The 19125-nt window shown below is 46.1% G+C and overlaps 1 protein-coding gene across 3 annotated transcripts in view; it reads left to right on the top strand.

Annotated features, from left to right (window-relative positions):
* Positions 1 to 12395, top strand: part of LOC125454253 (cytochrome P450 27C1) — a 37859-nt gene extending 25464 nt beyond the window's left edge. For 2 of the 3 annotated variants that reach the window (XM_048534839.2, XM_048534841.2), the window contains 3 exons: positions 2142 to 2220; positions 10039 to 10242; positions 11296 to 12395. In XM_048534839.2, coding sequence (XP_048390796.2) covers positions 2142 to 2220; positions 10039 to 10242; positions 11296 to 11412 — 400 coding nt within the window. In that variant the 3' untranslated portion in view covers positions 11413 to 12395. Of the gene's footprint in view, positions 1 to 2141; positions 2221 to 6045; positions 6155 to 10038; positions 10243 to 11295 lie in introns of those variants that run through there. The other variant, XR_009445995.1, reaches the window with a different exon arrangement.
* The last annotated feature ends 6730 nt before the right edge of the window (positions 12396 to 19125 follow it).

Here is a 19125-nt window from a genome sequence, read left to right as displayed (position 1 = left end):
TTGCAGGGATGTGGGCCAAGTGCTGGGAAATGGGATTTAAATAGTCAGGTGTTTGTTTTTTGACTGGCACAGACTCAGTGGGCTGAAGGGCCTTTAACTGTGCTGCAGACCTCTTCAATTCCACGACTGTATGATGCAGTAATGAAGTTGGGCCGTATTGCTGTCGCGGCCCTTTCTTCGCTGAGGGAGATTAAACTGAGACACAACAAGATTAGGAACGGGCATGCAAAGATCCCATTGGCTATCTTTGTAGGAAAGTGGCAATGTTTCCGAGTAAACGTGTAAGCATTCGCCCTCAATTACACCACAAATTGCAGATAACGTGGTTATTTATCTTACGGCCAGGCACAGCCTGTTGAGAGACTGAGGTTGACAAATACTTTGTTGTAAGTGAAGGTATTTTGTGCAGCATTGATGCAAGCAAACACTCACATCATCTGTATTGACATATTAAAACAAATAGACACATTCACTTGATAGACAATTGCTGAATCTTTTCCAAAGTAAAATTCTCATCTGTTCCAGATGTTTTTAATAAACCTGTTCAGCTATGTTATGACACATCAGGACTGGTGGGATTTGAATCCATGCCTCCTAGCTCCAAGGCGGGGACACTACTGCTGCACCACAAGAGCCCTTTTGTCTATTCCACTAGCAGTGGAAGGCTAGCATTACTTAACTAGCATTAAGCTGCACTGGTCACATCATGAATAGGGTTCTGAGCCCCATGGGTCAACTTTTAAGTTGACTCAGTGGGACAAATGGTGCAGCAGTATTGAGAGGGGCTGGGTAGCTGGTCAGCAATGCAGAGTGATGCGTGTCGCTCAATCCCGACAGCCACCTCACATTAGTTGAAGCTCTTCCCCCATCTGGGTTGTGGTGACCCTCAGGTTAAACCACCACCAGTCAAGTCTTTCCCAAATGAGAGATCAGCCCTGGAGGGGAGAGGTATGTCCAACAGAGATCTTCCCACTGCTTTGCTTACCTTAGTGCTGTAATCTAACCCTCTGTTGGCAGTACAGAGTCAGACAACACAGAAACAAGACCCTTTGTTCCAACTCATCCATGCTGACCATTATCCCAAACTAGACTAGTCTCACCTGCCTGTGCTTGGGTCATATGCCTCCAAGCATTTCTTATTTATGTACTTATCTGAATGTCTTTTAAATGTTGCAACTATATCTCATCTACCAATCTGGAAGTGCATTTCACCTACGAAACACCCTCTGTGTGAAAATATAGTCCCTTAGGGCCCTTTTAAATCTTTCTCCTCTCAACTTAAAAATATGCTCCTTGGTTTTGAACCCCACCCCCCTACCCTAGGGAAAAGACCTTTGCTATTCACCTTATCTGTGCCCCTCATGATTTTATAAACCTCAGCAAGGTCACCCCTCAGCGTCCTACACTCCAGTGAAAAAGTCCTAACCTACCCAGCCTCTAATTCTAACTCAAACACTCCAGTCCCAGCAACATCCTGGTTAATCTTTCCTGACTCTCTCTAATTTAATAATACTCTTCCTGTGGCAAGGCGATCAAAACTGAAGTGAGCTCTCGCATTATTTAACTGTTCTTGGAGTCTCTCAGGTAACTTGTGTTGCATTTGATCTTCTGGGAAAGCTGACAAAGATCCAGTCAATTCTGTGAATTTAATTTGATTTGTCATCATGCGAACCTAAGTACAGTAAGAAGCTGTGTTTACGAGCAGGTACAGGCAGACCAAAGTAAGCAAAGCCAGACAGAACACAGGGTGGAAAAAATCTTCGGCATACAGGTTACATCTCGCAGGGCATGCGCTAGGCAAAAAAGAACATTATGTGTCATTTTTACATGTTTAGAATTTAGGTTTAAAAGTGTAGAGCAGTTATAAGTAATGTTTGAATTAGATCTGCGAGGAGTCGTGCAGTGAATGTGCCATCTTGAATCCTTGAAGGATGAACTTATTGGGTGGGGTTGGCTGTTGAAACAAGAATTAAGGAGAGTGGGGTTACAAGGACAGCACCCACTGGAAACTGGCCAAGCGTGTGACAGCTTGTTCTGAGAAACTGATTGATGTTGAATAACTCAGTCGTGGGGGGTGGCAGGGAATGGAGGGAGGCTTTCCCTGTAAATTGAAAAGAATTCCCATTTGCTTTCCACCACAGGCTGTTCCCTGTCCTTCCCGGGAATGGTCGGGTCACCCAGGAGGACATGATTGTCGGTGGATACTTCATTCCAAGCGGGGTGAGCCAGACGTTTGTCCTTTGAATTATTACTCGTGCTGTGGAAATTAATAACTTTTTAAAATTAATCTCTGTTATGAAGAATGTGTTGTAAAACAGCTCTGCTTTTATTAAATCACCGTCTAAGAATCTCGGATTATAACATGAGGCCACTCAGTACATCATATCTGTGCTGGCACATTCAACGAGTGGTGTAAAAACCAAAAGAACTGCAGATGTTGTAAATCACAAACAAAAACAGAGATTGCTCAAAAAGCTCAACAGGTCTGGCAGCATCTGTGGAGTGAAAGCAGGGCTCATGTTTCAGGTCCAGTGATCCTTCCTCAGAACTGATGGTAGCTAGGGAAAGGTTAGGTTTTATGCAGAAGATAGGATGAAGAGAAGGGGTTGGGGGTGTATAAGGAGTAAATGATAGGTGGGCTGACAGTCCAAAGGGGAGAAGAACAGTTCGACAGATAAAGAGGTGAATGACAATCAGTATGGGAGAATGAATAAACATTGATGGAGACTGTCGGTGGCTGGCAATGGGTTATGTGTAATAGCAGACCATGTGACAACGAGGCCTGGTGTGTGGGGTAAGGACATGGGAGAAGATCCCTCAAGCCCTGAAATTGTTTAAATTGATGTTAAGTCCAGAAGGCCGTCAAGTTCCCAAGTGGAAAATGAGGTGCTGTTCTTCCAACTTACACTGAGCTTTGCTGGAGCACTGCAGCAAACCTGAGACGGAGATGTTGGTTACGGAACAGGGTGCTATGTTGAAGTGGCAGGCAGCTGGAAACTCGGGGTCTTTTCTGTGAGCAGAACGTGGATGTTCTGCGAAGCAGTCACCCAGCCTACACTTTGTTTCCCCAATGTAGAGGAGACCACATTGTGAGCAGTGAATGCTGTAGACTAGATTCTGGGAAATGCAGGTGAAGTGTTGCTTCACATGGAAGGCATGTTTTGGCCCTTGGATGCTGGGGAGGGGGAAGTAAATGGGCAGGTGTTACACCTTCACCATTTATAGGGGAAGGTCCCAAAGGATTGTGGGATGCGTTGTTGGGAGTGAAGGAAGAGTGAACCAGGATGTCCTGGAGGGAATAGCCCCTGCGAAATACTGACAAGGGAGGGAAGAGGAATATATGTCTGATGATGGCACCCCACTGGAGATGGAGGAAATGGCAGCTAATGATCCTTTGATTGTGGATGCTGGTGGGAAAGTAGATGAGGACAAGGGAGTCCGTATTGCTTTTGCAGGAGAGAAGGGGTGAGAGCAGAAGTGCGGGAGATGGGCCAGACCCCGTTGAGGGCCCTGTCGATAACGAAGCTGGGGAATCCTCAGTTGAGGAAGAAGGTGGACATGTTGGAGGCTCCCTTGTCGAAGTTAGCCTCATCAGAACAGAGATTATAGAGACAGAGGAAGTGGAAGAATGGAGAGTCTTCACAGGAAGTAGGGTGTGAGGATGTATAGTCCAGCTAATTGGGGGTATGGGTGACCAGCCTATCCCCAGAAATGGAAACAGAGGTGTCAAGGACGGGAAGGAAGGAGTTGGAGATGAACCAAGTGAAAATTGGAAGCAATATTGATAAACTTTTCCAGTTCCAGACAAGAGAGGGATTCAGCCCCAATGATATCATAGAATCCATACAGTGTGGAAGGAGGCCATACAGCCCATGCCAGCCCTCCACCCTGTCCCTGCCCCTGTAGCCCTGCATTTCCCATAGCCAATCCACTAGCCTGTGTGTCCCAGGACACTATGGGCAATTTAGTATGACCAATCACCTAACAGGTACATCTATGGACTGCGGAAGGAAACCTATTCAGACATGGGGAGAATGTGCAAACTCCACACAGATAGTCACCCGAGAGCTGGAATTGAACCCAGGTCCCTGGCACTGTGAGGCAGCAGTGCTAACCACTGAGCCACCGTGCTGCACCCCCTACCATTGATACACTGGAGAACACTTGATGATTTGTCAAACGTCAAGAATTGATTCATTATGTTGTCAGGCTGACAGAAGTTAGATCTGATAACTGCTGACCTGCGATTTACAAACAAAAAGTAGGAGTAGGCCATTCAGCCCCTTCAAACCAGCTCCACAGCTCACTAAGATCGAGGTCGATCTGTTTGTGGCTTGAATTACAGATTCCCATCCATGCCCCAATCGCAATCACTCTCAATTCCCCTCCCTATCGAGAATCCATCCATTGCAACTTCAAAAATATTCAGTGAACTCGCCCACCCCACCTCCTCATGAAGCAGACAGTTCCAAAGTCACACAGAGCCCTGAGAAAACACTTTCCTCAGTCTTGAAAAGACAGCCCGCTCGTTATAAAACCCCACCATCTCGCTCTCAACTGACACACAACAGAAATCATCCTTTCCACAGTCTTCTTGCCAAGGCTATTTTGGATCTTCTTCATTCAGTCAATTCACCACCCCCATTCTTCTAAACACCAGCAGAAACAAGCCCACTCTTCCCTCACAACATAACCCACTCATTGCGGGTCTTAATCGAGTGAACCTCCTCTCAGCCGCCTCCAACACCTTCCCTAACGAGGGAAACCAAAACTGCACATAGTTTTCGAGATGTCGTCTCAACAATGCTGGGTGTAACTCATAGAATCCCTACAGTGTGGAAACAGGCCCTTTGGCCCAGCAAGCCCACCCCACCCCTCAGAGCATCCCACCCAGACCCATCCCCCTCTACCCACTTAATCTACACACCCCTGGACATTACAGACAATTTAGCATGGCCAATCCACCCAACCTGCAGATTTTTGGACTGTGGGAGCACCCAGAAGAAACCCACGCAGACACGGGGAGAATGTGCAGACTCCACACAGACAGTCACCCGAGGGTGGATCCAAACCCGAGTCCCTGGTGCTGTGACGCAGCAGTGCTAACCGCTGAGCCACTGTGCCACCGTGAAGCATAACATCCTTACTTTTATGTTTAAATCCTTTTCTGATGAATCTATCGCATTCCGATGGCCTTCTTAATCGTTTGCTGTACCTGCGTACTTACTGTTTGTGATACATGCTCCAGAACACCTGGGCCCCCTCCGTACCTGAGAATTCTGCAGTCATTCCCTGTTTAAATAAAACTGTGTTTTATTCTTCCTGACAAAGTGAACAACTTTACATTTTCCTACAATACAGTCCATCTGCCAGATCTTTACCCACTGACTTAACCTGCCTCTATCAGTTTGCAAGAGATAGTAGGAACTGCAAATGCTGAGAATCTGAGATAAGGTGTGGAGCTGGATGAACACAGCAGGACAAGCAGCATCAGAGGAGCAGGAAGGCTGACGTTTCTGGCCTGGACCCTTCTTCAGAAATGATTTCTGAAGCAGGGTCTAGGCCCGAAAAATCAGCTTTCCTGCTCCTCTGATGCTGCTTAGCCTGCTGTGTTCATCCAGCTCTACATCTTGTTATCTCAGTTTGCATCCTTGTTATGTCACTTTCACTATGTACTTTCCTATCTTTGTGTTATCAGCAAATTTAGATGCTGTGCCTTCTGCCCCCTCATCTATGTCATTCGTTTAAATTGTACAAAATTGAGAGCCGAGCATAGACCCCTGTGAGACATGACTCATCATATCCTGACAATCCAACACCCACTTTGCACAACAATATAAAACAAAAAACTGAGGACACTGGAGATCTCACGCAGAAGTTGCTGAGGAACTCAGTAGGTGTGGCAACATCTTCGGGAAGAAATCAATCTCTGTCTGTTTTCTGCCAGCCAGCCAATCAGTTGTCCATGTCATCCCCTACTCTAGAAGCTGCTGTTTTTCGTAGTAATTTTTTGTGTAGAGCTTATTTTTTCTAATTCATTCACAGGATGAGGGCATCACTAGGCCAGCATTTATTGTCCATCCCTAATTGCCCAGAGGGCTGTTAAAAGTCAACCACATTGCTGTGGGTCTGGAGTCACATGTAGCCAGACCAGGTAAGGATGGCAGTTTCTTTCCCTAAAAGACATTAGTGAACCAGATGGGTTTTTCCAGCAATTGACAATGGATTCACCGTCATCATTAGATTCTTAATTCTAGATAGTTATCAAATTCAAATTGCACCATCTGCCATGGCAGGATTCAAACCTGGGTCCCCAGAATGTTGAGATAACAAGGTGTGGAGCTGGATGAACACAGCAGGCTAAGCAGCATCTCCTCTCCCCTCTCCCCAGAATGTTGTCTGACTGTCTAGATTAACAGCCCAGCAATAATATCACTAGGCCACTGCGTACTCTGGTCAAGTATCCTGTGGACATCCAAGCTTCCTCTTATCCAAAACACATATTATTAAGAGAACAGAGTACAATACGGCAAAGGAACAGACCCTTTGGCCCTACTTCAGAAGATTACAAAGAATTGATTAAACATAATTTCCATTTTGCAAAACCTTGCGGCATCTCCCTGATTATTTGAATTTCATTATGTGCTCAACTATTGATGTCCTTAATGATCAATTCTAACTTCTTCCTTCCAACAGATATCATGCTAATTGGCCTAGAATTTCCTGTTACCCCTTCCCAAATAGAGAGGTTATATTTGTAACGTTCTTATGGAACGTTGACAGAATCACATCAATGCTTTGACTGTCTCATCAGTCATCTCGATTAAGACTGTAGGGTGAAGTCCATCAGAAGCCGTAGAACAGAGAACAGTACAGCATAGGAATGGGCACTTCGACCCACAATGTTGTGCCGAACATGTTGCCAAATTAAACTAATACCTTTTGCCTGCCCCGGCCCATATCCCTCCATTTCTTGCTTATCCATGTGCTTGGAGTCAGACGAGATAGGGGAAGCACCAAATGAATATTTTTCGACGGTATTCACTGTAGAAAATGACAATGTTGTCGAGGAGAATACTGAGATACAGGCTACTAGACTAGGTGGGATTGAGGTTCACAAGGAAGAGGTATTAGAAATCCTACAGAGTTTGAAGATAGATAAGTCCCCTGGGCCGGATGGCATTTATCCTAGGATTCTCTGGGAAGCCAGGGAAGAGATTGCCGAGCCTTTGGCATTGATCTTTAACTCGTCATTGTCTACAGGAATAGTGCCAGATGACTGGAGGATAGCAAATGTGGATCCCCTGTTCAAGAAGGGGAGTAGAGACAACCCTGGTAATTATATACTAGTGAGCCTTACCTCAGTTGTTGGTAAAGTGTAGGAAAAGGTTATAAGAGATAGGATTTATAATCATCTAGAAAAGAATAAATTGATTAGGGATAGTCAGCACGGTTTTGTGAAGGGAAGGTCATGCCTCACAAACCTTATTGAGTTCTTTGAGAAGGTGACCAAACAGGTAGATGAGAGTAAACCTGTTGATGTGGTGTATATGGATTTCAGCAAGGCGTTTGATAAGGTTCCCCACAGTAGGCTACTGTATAAAATGCGGAGGAATGGGGATTGTGGGAGATATAGCAGTTTGGATCAGAAATTGGTTTGCTGAAAGAAGACAGAGGGTCGTGGTTGATGGGAAATGTTCATCCTGGAGACCAGTTACTGGTGTACCACAAGGGTCAGTGTTGGGTCCACTGCTGTTTGTCATTTTTATAAATGACCTGGATGAGGGCGTAGAAGGATGGGTTAGTAAATTTGCAGACGACACTAAGGTCGGTGGAGCGTTGGATAGTGACGAAGGATGCTGTAGGTTGCAGAGAGACATAGATAAGCTGCAGAGCTGGGCTGAGAGGTGGCAAATGGAGTTTAATGCAGACAAGTGTGAGGTGATGCGCTTTGGTAGGAGTAACCGGAAGGCAAAGTACAGGGCTAATGGTAAGATTCTTAGTAGTGTAGATGAGCAGAGAGATCTCGGTGTCCATGTCCAGATCTTTGTAAGTTTCCACCCGTGTTGACAGGGCTGTTAAGAAGGCATACAGTGTTTTAGCATTTATTAATAGAGGAATCAAGTTCCGGAACCAAGAGGTTATGCTGCAGCTGTACAAAACTCTGGTGCGGCCGCAATTGGAGTATTGCATACAGTTCTGGTCACCACATTATAAGAAGGATGTGGAAGCTTTGGAAAGGGTGCAGAGGAGATTTACTAGGATGTTGCCTGGTATGGAGGGAAGGTCTTACGAGGAAAGGCTGAGGGACTTGAGGCTGTTTTCATTTGAGAGAAGAAGGTTGAGAGGTGACTTAATTGAGACATATAAAATAATCAGAGGGTTAGATAGGGTGGATAGGGAGAGCCTTTTTCCTAGGATGGTGACGGCGAGCACGAGGGGGCATAGCTTTAAATTGAGGGGTGAAAGATATAGGACAGATGTCAGAGGTAGTTTCTTTACTCAGAGAGTAGTAAGGGAATGGAACGCTTTGCCTGCAACGGTAGTAGATTCGCCAACTTTAAGTACATTTAAGTCATCATTGGACAAGCATATGGACATACATGGAATAGTGTAGGTTAGATGGGCTTCAGATTGGTACGAAAGGTCGGCACAACATGGAGTGCCGAAGGGCCTGTCCTGTGCTGTAATGGTCTATGTTCTATGTTCTTATTTAAATGTCTCTTAAACACTCCTATTGTGTCTGCCTCCACCACCACCCCAGGCAACATGTTCCACACTCCTACCATCCTCTGTGTAAACGCTCCTACCACCCTCTGTGTAAACGCTCCTACCATTCTCTTTGCAAAGGCTCCTACCACTGTCTGCGTAAACAACTTGCCCCTCTCCCCTTAAGTGCATGCCCCCTAGTTTTGGACATTTCCAAGCCTGGGAAAAGGATTCTGACTGTCAACCCTCTCGATGCATCTCAGGTTTTATAGATTCCTATCAAGTGCCTTCTCAGCCTCCACTGCTCCAGAGAAAACAACCTGAGTTTTTCTAGCCTTTTCTAGCCTCGTAGCTCCTACCCTCTGATCCAGGCAACATCCTGGTAAACCTCTTCTGCACCCACTCCACAGTGTGGCCTAACCAAAGTCTTATAAAGCTGCAACATGACATCCAGACTCTTGTACTCAATTCCCCAACCAATAAAGGCAAGCATTGTCATACACCTTCTTTACCACCCTCTCCACTTGCAGGACCACTTTAAGGGAGCTATGGACTTGAAATCCCAAGCCAAGTGACCAGGTAACTGGTAGTTTCATCAGCTCACTCAGTATCATTTCCTGTATGATTGAAATGTCAGTAGATGCTTCTGTTTGTACAACTCCCTGATTTACAAGTATTACCCGTAATTTTTTATGCTCTTCAGTGTGGTCCAGAACGTAGTGAAATGGTTAGTTTTTGCTTACATGTCTGGCATGTTTTAACTTAAGAGGTTCATGAGGAATAAGTGAGTTGGGAAGACCCAGGTGAGTTAAATAATTGAGCTGTCAGTAGCGTGCCACTCTTCAATCCGACACAATTTGTCTCTGAAACTAATTCAGACTTGGATCAGACCAGGCAGCCATACCTGATGAAAGGCGAAAACAACCCTTATTCAAGAAATCACTTCCTCAATCTCAGGCCACATTCTTTCCTCAAGTTCTGAAGCAGGGAAGAAGGTAACCTCTGCAGAAAAGTAAGACTGTGTTCAAGTTCGATTTGTAAATAAAATCAAAAGATGTATGCCAGTTGTACGGCAGTTTGAACATTGTGTAACATGTTCATTTTGGAGGAAGGAATGTAATAACACACTCTTGTAGCTTTCTTTTAATATGTATACTAGAATAAACTGTTTGCAGCTTGTTATTGAACCTCCTTGTGCTACACATTGCTTAGTCTGTGTTGCAAAGAGTTCACAGGAGGATTGTCACTGAAGCTCATGCCCTGAGAGGGAAGCCAGCCTAAAAGTGGCTTCCTTGTTATTTTGTCATATTTCTCTTCCTTCCTCCCCAGACTCAGCTTGCCCTCTGCCACTACACCACTTCTCACGACAGTGATGTTTTCGAAAAGCCCAGTGAGTTTCAGCCGCACCGTTGGCTGCGGAACACGGACACAGATCGCGTGGATAACTTCGGAGCAATCCCGTTTGGTTATGGGGTGCGGAGCTGCGTGGGACGGAGGATTGCGGAGCTGGAGATACACCTAGCGCTTATACAGGCAGGTCTTGCTGTTCGTCAGGTGGGCATGCAAGGGGTTCAGGGGATTGGAGAACCCTTGGCTCTCAAAGCCAAGATCGAATTTGCTGTTTTTAAAGAGAGAGTGCAGTGATAGGTAAGGAGTTTTATGAAATTGGTAGCGGGCTCTGAATTGCAGTGTTGAGGCAAATAAAACGAACATTCATGAACAATAACAGTTATGGGCCATCATTAAACTGAAAACTAACACAATAATGAAATATTCAGAATTATAAACATTTCAAGGAACAAGCAGTTACAACATTTTACAAAATGCTATTCTGCTCAACTTACTAAAGAGAAATTAAAGGTTCACAGCACTTTATGTTTTATATTAATGTCCTTAGATCATATATTATTAAGTTGAGCTCATTAAGTTCTCAATTAAGCACACATTATTCGAATTTTATTAAATAGGGGAATAGGTTATCTCATACATGATTCGTATAACACCCCACCTCGACACTTCCTGTTTCTTTCCCCCTTTCTAGTCCCTGATGACTAGTTTAATTGTGAAAACTGGGCGGCATATGCAAGCTGGGCCGAAGGGCCTGTTTCTATGCTGTAGACTTCTATGACTTGCAGTGCTTTGCAAGATTCTCCGGCTCTGGCCTTATGTCAGCTCCTCAATTCTATTGCTTCTCCTTTGGAGGCTGTGTTTTCTATCTCGACCACTGGCCTGTCCCTCCCCTGAACTGATTAGATTCGACGAACACATTTTAAAACAAAAGGGGCCTCCCATTTAAGATGGAGATGAGAAGAACTGACCTCCAAACCGACCTTTCTCTCCCAACTGCCCTGCCTTTCCTCTGAACCAACCTGTCCCTTTTCCTGTTAAATCACTCATAAAACTTACACCTTGATCCAAGGTTTGGTCACCAATCCCCTGCACGACCTCATGCCGAACACCTCATGTCGTTGTTGGATGCGCTGCTTCTTGAGGGCGCTATGCAAGTGCAGGCTTGTTGTTGGTGGGAGACTATGATTTACCTGTGTTCCCCCTTGCACTGACTGTGTTAACCTCCAATCTCTCCAGCTCCTGCAAGCCTTTGAGGTCCAGCTGGCCCCCAACACTGGGACAGTTCCTGCCAAAACGCAAGGCCTGCTGGGCCCAGGGAAGCCCATCGACCTGAAGTTTGTGGACAGGAAGTAATGCGACTGGCAGGGGACATGGGAGGCACAAAGTGGGCACCTCAGGAACTGAAAGCATTTCTGCCAGCGACTTTCAAGGCATTTGGATAAACAGTGACAGGTGATGAAGAAACATGACAGAGGCTTTGACTCGACTCATGTTTAACTGCGCGCAGAAAGTAGATTGCTCAATGTCACGTTGATGGGAAAGGTCATCATCTGTTGGAAGTGCCTGGATGAGGAATGTTTATTTGGTAACCACTTGGGAAGGCTTTAGGATGACATATTGTCACTTCACAAACCCTAACACCACGCGCCACCGCCATTCATACCCCGCCCGACATTTTTTCCCCCCTCCAGCAATTTCTCAGTACCTCCACTGTCCGTCTGCATAGGGGCCATTTTCACTTGAAGACGAAATTGTGATGCTTGATTTCTCAGCAATCCAGGAATGCCACACCAAAGTGGTGGCCCCTTTAAGGCAGGCAACAGCCCAGCAACATTAAGGAGGCCATGCTTTGCAAGAAAGGGACCACGCCCAGCTAAGGAGTACTGGAACAGTGGGAGGGAGGGTTGACTTGCTGTTAGACCCCTGCTTTTTAAGACTGTGGTCGCCCCCACTACATGTGAGTTTACAGTCTGCAGCAATTGCAAACTCTGTAGGGTGGCCTCGAAAGGAGGCCCCTTCATTAAAATACATAGGAATGCCACCCCCACCATCTTATAACTCAGCAGGATGGAGCACACACACTTTTGGACTTCAGTCCTGTTGAAAGCCTATTTGATTCAGGAAATTTCAGTTCACACATGTTAAGTTGGAGGGAACTGTTCCAAATTTGGGAGTTCAAAAATTCCTAATGAGTCAGTGGTGGTTGGAGGGGGTGCAGGGTTGCTGAGTACATTTTCAAATCCGCGGATGTGGCTTAAAAATCATGTTTTTTGAAAATATAAACAAATGTACGTTAACAGTTTCCTTACAAACGTGGTGTGATTATTTAATCTCGAACAGGCTATTTGATTATTCATTAAACAGATCCTAGTAATCTCCACTACATTGTCTTTCCCATTTAATGTCCTTCCAATATTCGTTCCAATTTAAGGCTGATTAACATCACCATAAGGAAACAAAGCAGATTCCGTGTTTCTAGGTTTGCAAATTCTGTAGTTTTCCTCTTTGGAGAGTTGAACTCTGCACACAAATGCATGAATTAGGAACAGGATGGTCCATTAGCCCTGCTCTGCCAATCAATAAGCTCATAGAATAGGAGTTCCCTGATGGGGCTATTAACTTGGTCTAATCAGGGAACCCTGGCTGACAGATATAAACAAGCGGATCAGGGGTTCTGTTCACTCTCAGAGTCAGCTCTGATCTAGCTATGTCAGTGTTATGTACTATGCATGAGCAAATACAGGGTGACGTGGTGATAGGATACCGGCCTCCAGGAGGTTATTTCATTCTCCCCAGCTCTTGTTTGAATGCCCCCCCTTTGCACCATCATAGCCTTATCCACAAGGAGCTGCTCCCAGTCTACTATGGCCAGATCCTGCCTGATTTTAATAAAATCTGCCTTATCCCAAACCAAAAACATCTTTTGCAGGCCATCCCTGGCCAATTTGAACTGTACCATGTTGTGGCCGCTGTTGCCTAAATGTTCCCCCACCGCAACATCAAAGACAGGAGAGGCGATGGCCTAGTGGTATTATCACTAGACTGTTAACCCAGAGACACAGATAATGTTCTGGGGACCCAAGTTCGAATCCTGCCATGGCAGATGGTGGAATTTGAATTCAATGAATATCTGGAATTAAGAATCTAATGATGACTGAATCCATTGTCAACTGTCAGGGGGGTGAACCCATCTGGTTCGCTAATGTCCTTTAGGGAAGGAAACTGGTCTGGCCTACATGTGACTCCAGACCCACAGCAATGTGGTTGACTCTTAATCACCTTCTGGGCAATAAATGCTGCCAGTAATATCCTCATCCCATGAATGAATATGAAGGAAAAAAAAAACACTTGACCAGTTTATTGCCCCAGAAAATAAAGATCGTCTAACCTTGCCTTACTCTTCTCACACGCAACAAAGCTGGACTCACCATAACTTGCTTCCTTTACATGATGTGTCCCTGTTTAATTGATATTCTGTGCCCCTTCCCCCTGCCACGCTAGTTTAAACACCTCCCAACAGCACTAGCAAACTCACCTGCAAGGATGTTTGTCCCAATGTGTTTTGTAGCTTTCAAGGTGAAGTGAGAGTGACAGCCCTAGACATTGGGCCCACACTCAATCAAGAGTGGCATGAAGGAGCAGACCATCCCATTTGTAGATGCGCCACCTTCCCCAAAAACGTTCCCAGTGATCCAGGAATCTAAAACCCACCCTCTAGCACCACCTCTTGAGCCACACATTCATCTGTCCTATTTTCCTATTTGCAAACTCACTAGCATGTGGCCCCGGGAGTAATCTAGTGATAATGACTATTGAGATCCTGCTTTTTTATCCAATGTAAGATCTTGATCCTCACTTTGCAGTGTCATTGGTACCGGCATGACCTCTAACTCATCACTGCCCCCTCGCTGGCTGCCGTGCAGCACTTCAGTGACATCCCTGACCCTGGTACCAGGGAAGGGACACACCATCCTGTCGTCACGTCTTCGGCCGCAGAAATGCCTGTCCGTTTCCCTGACCAAAGAACCCTCAGTCACTGTTGCGTTTCTTTTCTGCTTCCTCCCCCACTGTACAGTCGTCAGCCGTGGTGCCAGAAGCCTGGTTCTGACTGCAGTCGTCTGAGGTACTAGCAGCCTCATCAGCTTCCAGAATGGAACACCGGTTCGTGTGTGGGAGCCCAGGGGACTCCTGCCTTACCTGCCTGTTCTTTCTGGACTATCTGGTGACCGTCCATTCCCTTCTTTCTCTTGTCCCTTGAGCTGTGGTGTGACCACCTCTCTTGATAGTGGGGGATTTAGTGATGGTAGCACCATGTCAACGGATGTTGAAGGGCAGTGGTTAGATGATCATCTGTTGGAGATAGTCATTGCCTGGCATTTGTGTGGCGCGAATGTTATTGGTCACTTGTCAGCCCAAGCCTGGATATTGACCAGATCTTGTTGCATTTGAACATGGACCGCTTCAGTGTCTGAGGAGTTACGAATGGTGCTGAGCATTGTGCAATAATTGGCAAACATTCCCACTTCAAACCAAGGATCTAACAACAGCTTCAGCATAATTCCCAGTGCAAAGCACTGCTTCCAATAGTTTGGCATAGACCCATGCGTTTGTCTGTGCAGGGTGGCCTAGTACACTCTACTTCTGGCATTTTGCCCTCCCCAGCCTGAGGCTTGCACCTTCTGTTTTGGGCCCTGTACCTAAGGAATGATGTGCAGCGTTGGTAGGGATCCAGAGGAGGCTCACATGAACCATCCCAGCAGGTTGAGGACTCGTCTGTATTTGATGGAGTTTAGAAGGGTGTGGAGGGATCTGATTGAAACTTACAGAATGTTGAGAGGCCTGAATAGAATTGATGTGAAGAAGATATTTCCATCAGTAGGAGAGACTAGGACCCAAATGCACAGCCTCAAAGTGAAGCGAAGACCCTCTCGAACCAAAATGAGGAGGAAGTTTTTCAGCCAGAGGGTGTTGACTCTGTGGAACTCATTGCCACAGAAGGCTATAGAGGCCAAATCTTTGAGCGTATTTAAAACAGAGAAAGGTTCTTGATTGTAATGATTGTAATGATTCTTGATTGTAATGGTTAGAACCAGGTGGATAGTGTTGACAATGAGATCCTTGAAGATAGTGGAATCAAGGGTTATGGGGATAAGGCAGGAACAGGATACTGATTGTGGATGATCAGCCATGATCATAATGAATGGTGGTGCTGGCTCGAAGGGCCGAATAGCCTACTCCTGCACCTTTTGTCTATTGTTAATCTGGGCCATTCAGGGAGCCCTGAGCACCAGAGATAAACAGGGGATTCAGAATCTCCTCAGAGACTGGCTCTGAGCTGTCAGGCTCTAGCCAGTGTACAGTGCACATGTAAATAAAAGGTGACTTGGTGATGGGGTTCCATCCTCTACGAATTAGTTCATAAGATGATTAAAGTTTATGAAGTGAAGGCAGGAAAATGGGGTTGAGAACCATGTCAGCTGTGATCAACTGACAGAGCAGTTGCAGCAGGCTGAGCAGCCTACTTCTGATCCAGTACTTGAGACACCAACTGCAGTGGTGGGATCTGAAACCACAGCCTTGGAGTATAAGCCTGGACTTCTGGATTAGTTAGCCAGCAACATTATCACAACTCCACCATTTTTCCCCTAGTCCTCTGGTGGAATATAGATTCAGTTCCAACCTCTCCATGCTTTGGGTTACTGCGTAACCAGACTAATGTGACCCTGAAGAGATGCCACCAGAATCCCTTCACTGCTTATTGCATCTGCCTTGTCCAGTGTGCGAGAGTGGCTACTGCTCTGTGACCCTGTCAGCTGGAAATATGTCAAGGCAAGCCCATGGTTCCGGAGAGTTTATAACTGCAGCATGTTGGGTGATACCATATCGAGTGGACCATGTGAATGGACTGAATGGCCTTCATCTGTTACGCTTCCCCCACTTTATTTCCTCGAAGGTGATGGTATGAAAGGAAGTTTGTGCATTCGTTTAGTCAGAATAACAATTGTTATCGCCAATAAAGTCGCAGCCTCCCAAAGGCAGCAGCACTGTTTGCCGTGGAGAAATTAAATTGCACAAACACAGACTGTGAAAAAAGAGAAGGCGCTCAGTCCTAGGCAACAAGCTCCATTCTAACATACCCAGCCCAATGTGCATATCCAACACCTACTTTGTTGCCAGGATAAGCCAGCCTCCAAGGAGATGCACATTGAGATGTACAGGACAGAAACAGACCCTTTGGTCCAATTTACCCATGTTGACCATATATCCTAAACTAATCTAGTCCCATTTGCCAGCATATAGTCCATATCCCTCTAAACTCTTCTTATTCATGTACCCATCCAGATGGCTTTTAAATGCTGTAATTGTAACAGCCTCCACCACTTCCTCTGGCAGCTCATTCCATACACACACCACCCTCTGTGTGAAAAAGTTGCCTCTTTGGTCCCTTTTATATCTTTCCCCTCTCACCTTAAACCTGTGCCCTCTAGTTTTGGATGCCCTACCCTGGGAAAAAGGCCTTGGTTATTAATCCTATCCCATGCTCCTCGTGATTTTATAAATTTCTATGAGGGCAGGTGCTGGCTTAGTGGTGTTATCGTTGGACTGTTAATCCAGAGTCCAGATAATGTTCTGGAGATCCAGGTTCAAAGTCCACCACGGCAGATGATGGAATTTAAATTCAATAAATATCTGGAATTAAGGATCTAACAATGACCGTGAATCAATTGTCGGGAAAAATCCATCTGGTTCACTAATGCCCTTTAGAGAAGGAAACTGCCATCCTTACCTGGCTTGGACTCTTTAACACTCCTCTGGGAAATTAGGGATGGGCAATAAATGCTGCCTGGCCAGTGATGCCCTCATCCCATGAATGAATAAAGGAAAAAGGAAACACGTTTACCCCTCAGCCTCAAGCTCTAGGGAAAAGAGCCCCAGTCTGTTCACCCTGTCCCTACAGATCAAACCCTCCAAACCTGGCAACATCCTTGTAAATTTTTTCTGAACCCTTTCAAGTTTCACAGCATCTTTCCTAAAGCAGAGAGACCAGAATTACACACAGCATTCTAAAAGCTGCCTAACCAATGTCCAAGATAACAAAGTGTGAAGCTGGATGAACACAGCAGGCCAAGCAGCATCTCAGGAGCACAAAATCTGACGTATCGGGCCTAGACCCTTCATCAGAGAGGGGGATGGGGTGAGGGTTCTGGAATAAATAGGGAGGCGGACCGAAGATGGATAGAGGAGAAGATAGGTGGAGAGGAGAGTACAGGTGGGGAGGTAGGAGGGGATAGGTCAGTCCGGGGAGGATGGACAGGTCAAGGAGGCAGGATGAGGTTGGTAGGTGGGAAATGGAGTTGCGGCTTGAGGTGGGAGGAGGGGATAGGTGAGAGGTGGAACAGCTTAGGGAGGCGGGGACGAGCTGGGCTGGTTTTGTGATGCGGTGGGGGGAGGGGATGAGCTGGGCTGATTTTGGGATGCAATGGGGGAGGGGGAGATTTTGAAGCTTGTGAATTAATATGGAAAGTCTTTTAAGCAGATGTTCACCTGCACATCTGCCAATGTAGTATACTGTAGCAGGGACTGCTTCGCAGAACACCTCCGCTCGGTTCGCAATAAATAACTGCACCTCCCAGTCACAAAGCATTTTAACTCCCCCTCCCATTCCTTAGACGACATGTCCATCATGGGCCTCCTGCAGTGCCACAGTGATGCCACCCGAAGGTTGCAGGAACAGCAACTCATATTCCACTTGGGGACCCTGCAGCCCAATGGTATCACAAGCTTCAAAATCTCCCCTCCCCCCACTGCATCCCAAAACCAGCCCAGCTCGTCCCCTCCCTCCACTGCATCACAAAACCAGCCCAGCTCGCCCCCGCCTCCCTAACCTGTTCCTCCTCTCACCTATCCCCTCCTCCCACCTCAAGCCGCACCTCCATTTCCCACCTACCAACCTCATCCTGCCTCCTTGACTTGTCCATCCTCCCCGGACTGACCTATCCCCTCCTACCTCCCCACCTATACTCTCCTCTCCACCTATCTTCTCCTCTATCCATCTTCAGTCCGCCTCCCCCTCTCTCCCTATTTATTTCAGAATCCTCTCCCCATCCCCCTCTCTGTTGAAGGGTCTCGGCCCGAAACGTCAGCTTTTGTGCTCCTGAGATGCTGCTTGGCCTGCTGTGTTCATCCAGCTTCACACTTTGTTATCTTGGATTCTCCAGCATCTGCAGTTCACATTATCTCTAACCAAAGTCCTGTACAGCTGGAACATGACCCTCTGGCTCCTGTCATCAATGCACTGTCCAATAAAGTCTGGTCCTTGGTTCCCCAGATACCCTAAATTAAATCCTAAATCCTCCCCCTCAAATATGTCAACTTCTATCTTGAATATATTCTGCAACTGACCTTCCATTTCTCTCAAGATTAGTGAATTCAAGGATGAGCAACCCTTTCGAGTGAAGAAATCACATCTCATACGAAACAGCAAGTGCTGGAGAAACTCAGCATGTCTGTGGAGAATAACAGTGTTAATGTTTCGCGTCCAATTTGACTCTCTTTTCGCAAACCTCTTCATCTCAGTTATAGAATCATACCAAAACAGATCCTTCAGTCCAACTCGTCCATGCTGACCAAGTTTCTCGTTTCGTTTGACACTTTATTTGAGACTATGTATCTTCCAAATCCCCTGGGAAGTGTAAGCTGCTTCTCAGGTGCCCACCCTGTCAATCACAAAGAAGTTTTCAATCCAATCTCCCTCGTTCTTGCATGTTCCATAAGGAATATGTGTCCAACCTACTCAATCACTCTTCAATGGACAAGCCTCTCTCTCTCTCTACCCGGCAACGAGCCCAGTCAACTTTTTGTTGCAATCTGTCGAGGGCAATCATGTCTTGCCGCAGAGCCCGAGAGTGGGAAATGACCATGGGGTAAGAAAACTGGGTGTTGATTGGCCAGTTGGCAACCAACCTCCATGGAGTCGGGGGTGGTCTTTAAAGAATATGTGAGTGGGAAAGAAAGTGGTGAAGGTGCATTATATCCTCTCGGAAATGGCCCCGATGGACAATGGGC

Source organism: Stegostoma tigrinum, chromosome 7 (assembly GCF_030684315.1).
Source record: "Stegostoma tigrinum isolate sSteTig4 chromosome 7, sSteTig4.hap1, whole genome shotgun sequence".
Lineage (NCBI taxonomy): Eukaryota > Metazoa > Chordata > Chondrichthyes > Orectolobiformes > Stegostomatidae > Stegostoma > Stegostoma tigrinum.
This window is presented reverse-complemented; position numbering and strand designations above follow the sequence as displayed.